Source organism: Emys orbicularis, chromosome 10 (assembly GCF_028017835.1).
Source record: "Emys orbicularis isolate rEmyOrb1 chromosome 10, rEmyOrb1.hap1, whole genome shotgun sequence".
Lineage (NCBI taxonomy): Eukaryota > Metazoa > Chordata > Testudines > Emydidae > Emys > Emys orbicularis.
Genome location: NC_088692.1, coordinates 16,498,484 through 16,510,533, shown reverse-complemented (window position 1 = coordinate 16,510,533; position 12,050 = coordinate 16,498,484). Strand labels below are relative to the sequence as shown.

Below are 12,050 nucleotides of genomic sequence, written 5' to 3'. Positions count from 1 at the left end.
AAAGTGTGTGTGGAGGAGGGCAGAAGTCTTAGCTGATCTGTTCCACTATTTATATACAAAAAGCTATCCTGCGTGTGTGGCGTGTGAATGTTAGAAAACCACAATTCTTCCTTTTTCCCTATTTTTATTTAAAGTGCCCAATTAGCCTGGCCTCATCTACTTAAATCATTATTAAAACACACTAAACCTAAGTGTTTTATATCGATGGCATCTAAATTATGTGCCACAATCAGCAATAAGCCAAAATTTTACCTACCATCACCCTATTAAGCAAAATCCAGAGTAAACAGAATGGCTCTACACTGAGTCCTGTCATTGAAGATGTGGGTTCTGTCAGACTGTGGAACCTGCTTCATCTGTTTGTTTATGAAAAATGCTCTGCCAGCTTCCCCCACAACCCCACTCCTCTGGTGATCAAATCCAGGGACTTTTAGCACAAGTGCAAGGGGGGGGGGGGCAAGCTAAGTATATGTAGAATGTAAATAGGTGACAGTTGGCTATTTTTACCTCCTCTGTAAGGGTAACAGTACTGTGTTTGATGTTAGCAGTGAGCATTCGTGCCAAGGAAGTGGTTGACTTTTGGGAGGTAGGAGTGTAATGAGACTGGAATAGAGACTGTGGCTAGGGAAGATGTGGTGGATAGAATTTGATGCCTTTAAATAGAGTAGTTTGTTGTTTTTTTAAATAGAAACAGGAAAATGTAACAGGTTCAATAGCAATGGGTGATAGGTGAGGACTGAGGATGGGCAGGTATCGAGGTGAAGAGGTAAGGAAGATTTAAGAACAAAGGAAATATCTCATAAATAGACTTATGGGCCATGTGACCTTTTATTGTACTTCTGACTTGGTATCCCCACTCCACCCTCACCCTCTTTTGTGTCTGTTTCTTATTGGGTTGTAAGCTCTTCAGGGCAGGAACAGTCTTTCTGTAGCCATACATTACATGGGTAATTTTGGATGCTGCTACAAGCAAATAATGAAGAACAGTAATAATCTGCTGTTATAATGTGCATTTCTTATGCCACTGTGTCTTTCAGTCCTGGTATCATTGTGACACTTTTAATAATTCATAGGTGTTAGGGAGGGAAATAGCTGCAACAATCTTTGTTTCTTTCCATCACTGTATGGATTTCCTTCTTGGTAGCTCTGTTGGTTACCTAGGAAACAGGAGTAGGATGGCATTTGATTGGCTGTGTTGGAAGAGTTGAAGTTGGGTGGTTTTGAGCAGCAGACAGATATATCTACACAAATATGAAATGCTTGATTTTTATGAGACTGGTAAAACTGCATTGAATTATTAGTCAAGCTATGCTCTCGAAAATGTTTGCAAAGGAGTATTTTTGTAAGTGATTCAGGTGGATGTTTTGGCATAAATATGCTGTGTTTAAAAATGACAATATTTCTGTTGGACTGGATGACTTGGGGGCAATGCAGGGGTAGGGAAAGGGTTATGAAACCTTTCATCTCTAGGTTACTGGTTTAAATTAAGCCCAAGTCAGTAGAGACTGACTTGTTAACTTCTGAAGGCTGTTTGACCTATGTGAAAGGAATTGGCAGTTTGAATCCAGTTCCTAGTGGACCAGATATCTGTATCCTATACTGCTTCCAGGACTGGCACTAGTTGACGCCCTTGCTGGCAGTCTCAGCAGAGAGCCTGGGGTTAGACATGGTGTGGAAACAGAGATTCTTTTCCATATTGTCAAGTGGTCCCTCTAGTTCAGGGTCTGTTAGTTACTCCTGGGGGAATTCTGCACCACTGTGTGCGCATAATAAATGAGCCGTGTATATTTTTATTTTTATTTTTGCGCAGAAAAAAGCTTCTGCTGAAAAGTTGCTGCCCACCAGAGGGCACTGTGGCGATAGAACAGAGCAGCAGCTCCCAGCAGAAAATAACTTTCTGCAGTTCTGCCTTTTGCTCACCAGAGGGCGCCATGGCGATAGCCCACAGCAGCTGCTCCCAGCCAGCTAGGGAAGAGAAAGAGCCTGCCTTCTTCGCAGCGCCTGCCAGGCCAGGTCAGGAGACTGGCTTTGGGGAGACAGTGTGGGGTGCAGGGGGGGGTGTCAAACGGGCTCATAAGAGCTAGTGGGGGAGGACAGACTGGGGCAGAGTGGAGTGGAGGCACAGAGCCACAGGGGGGAAGGAGGGGCAGGGCCACATGGTGATAGGGGAGGAGGTACAGGAACACATAGAGACAGAGAGTGGCTGGGTGGGAACACAGACACATGTGGACAGGGACACATGTGCCTGACTGAATGGGAGAGACTAAGGCTCAGCTAGGGTCTGGTGGGGGAAGCTCCCTAACAGTCTTCCCCCGCCCCTCCCCAAAAAACCTGTTCCTTACTTTTCCCACCCATACCCAACAACCCTCCAAGTTCACACCCAGGCCCCTTCCCAGCAATTTACTTCCCTCTCCCTCAGCTTCTCCGTTACCCCTGACTCCCGCAAAGCTTTGCAGTGCTTCTGGGGGGGTGCAGGAAATGTGATTGTGTATTGTAGTTTAAATAAATTATTACTCAGAGTTCTGTATTAATATGCCTAGTAAGGAATCTATTTGTTAAAAAACATTTTCTGAATCTTTTTTGTTATCTGTATTGTTACAGACATTCTTGCTGACAGGTATTTTGAAATAAATGATGAAAAATAATTGAAACTGGTGTGATTATATTGTGCTATTTTGACAAAATATGCAGAATTTTGCAGAATTTTAAAATATTGGGTGCAGAATTTTTATTTTTTTGTTGCAGAATTTCCCCAGGAGTAGTTGTGTGGGCACTGTAAGGATGGAGGGCCCTGTTCCTGTGCTGTGTCCGTTCTGTGACTAAAAAGTGTTTGTTTCCACAGCTGTTTAATCCAGCACCTTTGAACATTTACTGAATTTCCAGCTATTGTGCTATAATTGTTACTCTCTGAGTGACAAATGCCTTTTCATTCTATACATTAGATAGAACTTGATGACTCCCAAATAGTGAAGCAGTGGCCGTTTTCTAGCTACACATCGAGTGTCCTGCAGATATTGGTGTAAAACTACATCTGGTCCAGTATTTTTGCCTTGTCTTGTCCCACATCTTGTCAATGGGCTATGAAAGGCTAATTGAGATTTCTTTTGCTGAGTTAGGCCTGGTCTACACTAACCCCCCAATTCGAACTAAGGTACTCAACTTCAGCTACGTGAATAACGTAGCTGAAGTCGACGTACCTTAGTTCAAACTTACCGCGGTCCAGACGCGGCAGGCAGGCTCCCCCGTCGACTCCGCGTACTCCTCGCGCCGAGCAGGATTACCGGAGTCGACGGCGAGCACTTCTGGGTTCGATTTATCGCGTCCAGACAAGACGCGATAAATCGAACCCAGAAGTTCGATTGCCTGCCGCCGAACCAGCGCGTAAGTATAGACAAGCCCTTAATGTGTCAGGCAGCTGCCAGGTATCAGTTTGCCTGTTTGCATTAGGCACACGGCTGAAATGATTGAACACAACATGTAGAAATGTTTTTGTGTTGAATTCTTTGACAAAAATTTAGTGTTGTCCTTTGGCATGTGCATGCATATGTAAATCAATTGCAATAGTGATTGCACATGAGATAGAATTTACAAGACTCTAAGGCAGGGGTTCTCAAACTGGGGGTTGGGACCCCTCAGGGGCTCGTAAGGTTATTACATGGGGGGGGTCACAAGCTGTCAGCCTCCACCCCAAACCCCAATTTGCCTCCAGCATTTATAATGGTGTTAAATATATAAAAATGTGTTTTTAATTTACAAGGGGGGTCGCACTCAGAGGCTTGCTGTGTGAAAGGGGTCACCAGTACAAAAGTTTGAGAACCACTGCTCTAAGGCCTTGGACAATTCACTATGGGCCCAGTTTTGCTCCTGTTGAAATCTGCAATCAACAGGGGTGTTGCCACAATGGGAACAGGATCAGAAGTTTAACACCTCTCTGTTTTGGTTTATGTATCTATTTCACAGTGGTGTCAAGGGTTAATGTTTGTAAAGAACTTTGAGGAGAAAGCCACTATAGAAATGCTCTGTATTTATTATCAAACCCTTAAGTATGAAGCTAGGAAGTCCAATACTCTTCCTCTAAGCAGTTCTTCGAGTGGCTCTGCATATTCCCACTTATGGGATATTGTGCCACCTTGTGGTGCCTTGGGGTAGAATCTTCTTCTAGCAGCGTCAACTTACTAGAGCACTCTTGTGCTCCCAGCCCCTCCCCTCAATGTCACCGATGTTCTGAGGACAAGTCTATATAAAGGGCAGAATGCCCTTGCCACCTCTGTTCCTTTCAGCCATATGCCTGGGCAGATGTGAACATCCCCAGGCTCTTTGGAGCTAGCGCTGCTTTTTTCTCAGTTAGCATTAGCCAGGGTGGATTTGATTTAAATCAATTTGAGTTAAATAATTATTTAAATCACTAGTCAAGAAGACTCGATTTAATCATGGATTTCTACATAAAAGTGCATTCTTGTTGGTTGTTATAACCTTAATACATATTCTTCACAACTCAGAGATAGCTGTAGGTTTCATTTTTAGAAGGTACACACTATACATTTTTTAAGTGATTTATTTTGAAAACTTTTCAGATTAGTTTTATAGCTATATCAGAAACTGAATGATTGGTTATTTCATTTACCAAAGGTAATTGAAGCAGTTATTTATGAAGTCATTGGGAGGTTAATCATTAATATTTGGAGGATTTTCTTGCCAGGCTGTATTAGGAGGCGAACATCACCAGACAGACATTTAAATTGTTTTATTTAACTAAAACAACAAAGTTATGTATTCTGGATTTTTTTTTCAACAGCAAACATATAATAATTTAACAAAACAAGCATATGGATTTTTGAATTTAGTTAAATATTCAAGTTTTTTAAAATCAGGTTGTTGTTTTTTAAATTGTTTTTAACTAAAATAGTTAAATGAAATAATTAAAAAAAATTAAATTGACTGTCAGCCAGGTCAATATGAGCCAACTCTTCTGCAACTAACTCAGTCGTCTTCACCTTCATTTTCCTGTTTGTTCATAATCTGGAAAAGAAAAACAAGCTTTCCTGCTTTTCCAGGTCCCAAACGATTTCTCAATTTGGAATGAATTAGTCCAAAGGAAGAAAATATTCTTTCTACACCGGCAGAAGAAGTTACTGCTGTTAAAAGTGAGATTATCACTTCAACAGTCTCTGAATCCAAGTGCTTAAGTGACTTCCACCGGTTCACTGGTGTGACTTTCTTTAAAACATCATCAGCATACATATATTTCTTGAATGATTCACCCTTAGCTCTGAAGTTTATTATAGTTGGCATTATGGAGGGATGATTGCTGGATGTCCATGTCATAGCCAACTCCTCTTCTTTAGCAGTTAAGGTTTGACCCTGGTAACAAGTATTGAGAATATTTGCAAGAAAATGAGCTGGAGACCGTGCTTGTCCTATTCGTTTTTTTAATGCTTGTAATTTAACTCTGTCATTGCATATTTCTGTTTTTAAGATCTCACTCAGTTCCTTCCAAATTTCAACAGTGTGAGCAATAAAACAGCTATTTCCCTGCATTTTGTTCCAGGCTACAGAAATAGGCTTCAGGGTACTCAGCATGTGTTCAACATTTCTCTTAAGCCCAATGTTGAGAACTTTGGCTGTGACAGTGCCATCTATTTTTTCACAATTTTGTTCACAAACTGTCATCAGATTAGGCCAGTTCTTGATACAGTGCTCAAAACAGTCCACTACTGAGTTCCATCGCATGTCTTGTGGGAGAGTTAGCTTGGTTCCTCCCACAGAGCAGCTGCTGCAAAGTGGTTGTTATGGAAGTATTTTGCAATTTCAACAACATTAGCCTTTATTTCTGGAACACTGAAGTCTTTGGCTAGGAGGTGCATCAAATGAGCACTGCAACCGTATGTTGTTAATTTGGGACTCTCTTCTAAATAATTTCTTCTCATCTTGGATACATTTGCAGCATTGTCTGTGACCAAGCTGTGTACTAGACATTTGAATTTTTTTTCACAGTTTGTTATAGCTTTTACTACTGCTACTTGTAAGTATTCTGCTGTGTGTGCATTTCCTGATGTATCAATTGTTTCTGTAAAGAAGACATTCCTTTCTTCTGTTGTCACACAAGCACATACAATAGGATCATTGTGGACATTGATCCACCCATCAAGACTCAGGTTAGCAATTTTACCCTCTAGACCTTTTGCACACTGCTTCTTTCATACACTTTACCCAGCAATTTGCCTGCAACATCTGCTCTGTTGGGTGGACTGTATCCTGGTCTTAATGACTGAACCATGTTAATGAAGTGTGGGTTCTCAATCATACAGAAAGGGAGTTTGTTGCATAAACAAACCGGGCAATTTTTTCATCAATTGCCTCTTTTTGTAATCTGCTGGTTCTTATCACAAACTTATCTATGGTTGTTTCTGGATGATGGAGATTTCCCCCCCCCCTTTTTGCTACAGGCGTTATACTGTGGCTATGTAACATACATGATGTGACCAAAACGCTATCATTGGCAGATAACTCTGAAACTATAGAAAATGATGGTGATCTTGAAGGTGGATAGTCTTCAGAATCCTGTATGTTGAGGCTGGATTCTCCTAAACAAAATAAGTCAATGCAGTTATTTAATTATTATTCCGTACTACTCATTTAGTATTACTTATTACATTCACTGACACAGAGTACTACTTTAAAGGTGAAATTGTAAAAGGAAGATCTGCCTATTTCAACTATTTATTTTTTTATCACAACTGCACCTAAAATGATAGTACCATAGAGTAACAACTATATTTTTTGCTCAAACATGAGAATTCAAGAATAGGAGGAAGACAGGCAGGCAGTCCTTAAGAAAGAAGTATGAAATAAAAAAGTTTACCAACCTGAAGATCCTGCATGTTCAGACACATTCCTTTCATCATCTTCAACGTAGCTTCCTCGTGAGAAGGAGCATTTCTCATGATGTTGTTTCATTAGGGCAACCAATTTCTTTGTTGCACTGTTTTCATTTTGCACGCATTCCTGTCTTACCCACGGGTAGAGGAACTTCATTAAAATATTCCCAAACTGGGTCTCTCTTACGGCCTGCTGCCATTATAGATTTTCCCTTCTAGTGAGAGAATGGTATGGTAGATTTCAAATCAGTGAAGACCACTTAGAAAGACTCTAGAATTCTGGAATATGCTGCTCAAACCGTTCCACTTTTGTTCCTACTGCCTGTCCCTTCCTTCTCACATTTATCTCCAGACTTCTTCTCCTTGTCCAGATCTATTCCGCCCCCAACAATCTTCTATTCATTGAACTTTTTGAAACTTTGCACTTTTAGAGAGAGGTAAGGGATTGGCACTGTGTACCCAAATTTGCAGAGGGACAATAGGGTTGAGGTCTGCTATTTCTTACCTCTCTATATATATTATTTATTTATTTAAAAACATTTTTGCTGTTAACAAGCATGTTATCTCTGGAGACACAAATCCACAGTTTGAGAACTGCAAAACTAAGCATCTCTGATGGTATCTTCTAGACTGAGCACTAGTCCCATTGGGTAGATAGAAAGATTAACCTAAATAATCTATACAGAAGCCCCTGGAACTCCATAAAATCAGGTCCCTAATCCATGAACTATTGAAACTCATTTACAAAACTTTTCCTAAACATTACATGAATATATTGTCTCATACTATAGAATTAGAATTTATAATCCCTATTCCATTATGAGATATCTTTGCACTATAATGTATCTTAATTAAAACTATCTTTAAATAGGTTTTTTCCTCAAAAAGCATTTTATCAAAAAAATCTGTTATATATATATATATATATATATATATATATATATATATATATATTTTAAAAATCATTGATTTTTATCCACCCTGGCGTTAGCAGTTAGTTTAGTCAGTCGGTGATTCTCTTTCAGTTCTGTGTGATGGCAGAACTGAAAAAGCAGAAGAGCCTGGGGTTAAAATATGCTCTTCCTGCCCAGGTGTCTTCCCGGCATACTAGAGCCACATACGGTGCCTCAAGTGCCTGGAGAAGGACATTCACCTTCTGGGTGTTTGATCTTCTGCATTCACTCCCAGAACCCACAAGGATAAAGAGACTTTCATGCCAGGGCCAGCGTTAGACTCACTGGGACCCAGGGCAGACACTAAGGAGTGGGCCTAGGGCAGACACTAAGGAGTGGGCCTCCACCCTGCTGAAGCCAAAGCCCCACTGCCCAGGGCTGAAGCCTGAACTGTTTGGCATTGCCATGCCCCTCCCCAGCATTCCTCTGCACCCTCTGTGGGGGGGCGCCCCACAGTTTGAAAACCTCTGCTTTAGTGTGATTTATTTCCACGTTTAGAGATTAAATTACTGAAATATTCATATTACATTTACCCACAGTGACTCTGTAGATGTGATGTAACTTAGCTTTGCAGGGCCCCCTGTGGCTTGGGGCCACAGGCAATTGCCCTGTTTGCTACCCGCTAACGCCAGCCCTGTCTCCTGCAGCTCCTCCTCCTGAAGGGAGCCCTCAAGGTGAGACCCTCTGGAAGATTGCTCAGATCCAGTCCAAGAACTATATGGTCTATATTAGGGTACGTATTCACTACCCGCCGGATCGGCGGGTAGTAATCGATCTATCGGGGATCGATTTATCGCATCTCATCTAGACGCGATAAATCGATCCCCGAACGCGCTCCCCGTCGACTCCGGAACTCCACCAGAGCGAGAGGCAGAAGCAGAGTCGACGGGGGAGCCGCGGCCGTCGATCCCGCGCCGTGAGGACCCAAGGTAAATCGATCTAAGATACGTCGACTTGAGCTACGCTATTCTCATAGCTGAAGTTGCGTATCTTAGATCGATTTCCCCCCCCAAGTGTAGACCAGCCCTTAGCCCCTGTGGCTCTCAGCAGCAAAAGACTGAGGAGTCCAAGAAGCCATACCCACTGTTGGGGCCGGATCTGGTCTCTGCGGCTTCCTCAGTTAAACTTTTGAGACTACATATCTTAGCCCCTGTGGCTCTCGGCAACAAAAGACTGAAGAGTCCAAAATTCTTGCAAAGACTAGAGCCATGTCCTACATATGTAGGTACAGTGCAAACTTCCTTGTGTAACTCTGCCAGTATGCTCCTTAATCCTGACCTACATCAATCCTACTGTTACACGTCTCTATATGTTTGAGCAGAAACTACTAATTTTTCCAAGATATGGGATAATCTTGTTGCTGTAACTTCCTTGGTTGTAGGTCTGTTTACAGGGTTGTCTTAAGTCTGTAACAAGAGAGAAGTCAACCTGTCTGAATATTTTTGTTAAAAAAACATGTAACTAAAGGGACATATTTGAATAGGGTCCACAACCTGAACAAAGATTCCAGAATTGGTTGAACAGAGTTGATTCAGAACTTGCTTATTCCTAATTCTGCTCTTGTTTTTAAAATGTTCCAGCAGAAAGAGAAAATCTGACCTAGTACGCTGTTTTATTACTCAAAAATAACGACCTGTGTTTGTTTTGACTCTGCTGGGCATGAGTGCTGGGAGCATGAGCAGGCACTCTGTGTGCACTCACAAAAGGAGCTTGTGCCTATTTCTGGCCCTGGCATCCTGGAGGGTAGGTGTAAACACCAGCCGTTGTTCCGGTCAGTGAGTTGGGTGTTTTGGTTTGCATATTTTCTCTTTTGCAAAAGCATTAAGAATAGGATACAGAAATCTTTTCTACTCCTGAATGGCTCACAGAACTTCAGTTTCCCAGTTCCATTGTATGTATTTGTCCAGCCTCCTTCCCTCTCCATTTTTAAAGTGTCCTTTTAAGTATAGCAACACTTGTTTACAGTGTCTAATATTTGTGTGTGTGTGGGGGGGGGGGGGATGTTTATTTTTAACTAATGTAAGATAATACCATGCACTGCTGAGTTTATCTTTGATTTGGCTGTAGGAAATCATCTTTACATGTGAAAAGGATTTGTGAGTAGGGGTGGAATTGATTGTACCACAAAATGCAGGATTCAAGATTTTTAGAGACACTGGCAGACTGTCTCTTTGAATCTCATGTTATGTCTGGGCTCAAATTTTCCAGTAAATTAAGTTTTGCAATTAGTATTGGACTATAAAAACTTCTTTGTGCATCTTAAAAGTTGTTGCAATGTCACTGCTTTCATAGTGGGGGGTGCTGAAAGCCATTGAACAAAACTAAATATGATGGAAACCCTGCCGCACCTCCAACATCCCTAATTCCAGCAGCCGTGCTTGAAAGCAGTAAATTTAAACTTAAAATCAAAACTATTTGGGTTTAATGGAAAGTACCTAATCTTGTGCCACTTACAAAACTCTGTGCATTGCATTATTGTCTTTCCTATATTCTGTGTGTTAAATGACTCTTCCATTACTAAACTGGAAGTAAACTATAACTTTTTAATTACCTCAGTTTCTTTTTCCTATAGGCTGCAGGTTGTGGCACAACATTAGAATATTTGTAATAATTAGACCCATTCTCTTGCATCCTGTGTACTGAATGGATTGAAATGACCTTTAAATCTGGTAACATAGAAATTCTAGTATGTATTTAACTTGCCTGTTTAACTATCAAAAGAACCGACCTAGCCCTCTTGGCTGAAAGAATTCTGAAAGGGATATTCTCAAGTGCATCCTTCAAAAGACATATTCTAGCTATGATCTAGACACACACATGCGTTGTGCCTTACAGCAGTAAATTTGTATTTACAGGTGTGGAGAAACAATTTACTTGTGTTACCTTTCTGAATAATGTGCTGAGCAAAATGGGTGCAGCGCTAGACCCAGCTGACTAACAGGGGGTTCCTGCTTAGCGGGAGGAAATTAGAGGAATGCCAGAGGAATCTTCCCTGACACTAGAAATCGGGGAAGGGATAGAGCAATGACCTAAATGACCCTCCCTCTTCTTCTCTCTCTCCCCCCCCTCTCCCCCCATCACCACTCCAGCTGACACTGAATGACATTTACAGACTCCACAGGAGAGCCACATCCACCCTCTTTGGCTAGACTGAGTCTTGGCATGACACTGAGCCCTTCAATGGGGAAGATGAGGACATCTCAGAATATTACTTTGGAAAAGTAGATCCTGCTAAGACTTACCTCTCTGTATTTTCAGGTGCACTCACAGTTGGCCTTGTGCGACAGTGTCAAACCATCCATGGACGTGACAGGACCTGTATTCCTCCACGGCTGCCTCCTGAGTGGGTCACCACATTATTTTTCATCATTATGGGAATCATTTCACTGACTGTCACATGTGGTTTGCTAGTGGCTTCCCACTGGCGAAGAGAAGCTACTAAATATGCCCGCTGGATAGCATTCACTGGAAGTAAGTGACTTCAGCTACGAAGTAAGCCTGTCTGAAGGATTAACTGGTAGAATTTTTTTTTTTTTTTTTAAACAAATCTGGGTGGGGGTTGTTGCCAGAGACCAGTGGTAAAACTCTGCCCTGATCAGACAGAATGCTTTTCCTTTTAAATTCCTGCTTTGTGGAAATAATCCTCTTCTTTAAAATCAAGGGTTTGGTATCCAGAAGTGGCTGAGAATCAAGGGAAGATCTTTGGGATCCTGGCTTTATAGTCACAGTGCTGATCACCTGCTGCAGCCCCAGGGTAGAGGAAGAAAGAAGTACACCTCCGGACCATGGTAGCTTCCAGCCCCTCTCCCCACAGGGAACGTCACAAAGTGGCTCAAGGAAATGGGTGTGCAGGAGTGGGGATGGTTAGGCTGTTCCTGAGTCATGTGGACTCTTAATTTGGCCAGTGTGGCTGGTACTCACTGCTGGCTGGAATAATGGAATGGTTGAAGCCTTTTTTACCCACATGTGGAGGAGGGTGTTGGTGGACCTTGGTCTCATTATTGCCCTGGAATCAGTCCTGTTGAAGTCTCCTCCTGTAAACATTTGATGCAGGGTTGATGCTAACTCTGTTTTGTTACAATTCTCATGAAAGTTGTTTTGTCTTATTTGTAATGAGGTCCACAGATCCATGACATTGGTTACATGTACCCCTGAGGGTACACAGAGGTCTTCCAGAGGGCATGTCAACTCATCTAAATATTTTCCTAGTTTTACAGTA

General features: G+C 41.8%; 1 protein-coding gene across 1 annotated transcript in view; it reads left to right on the top strand.

Annotated features, from left to right (window-relative positions):
• Positions 1 to 12,050, top strand: part of MOSMO (modulator of smoothened) — a 54,708-nt gene that overhangs the window by 23,905 nt on the left and 18,753 nt on the right. Inside the window, exon 2 of the mRNA XM_065412401.1 lies at positions 11,090 to 11,302. Coding sequence (XP_065268473.1) covers positions 11,090 to 11,302 — 213 coding nt within the window. The remainder of the gene's footprint in view (positions 1 to 11,089; positions 11,303 to 12,050) is intronic.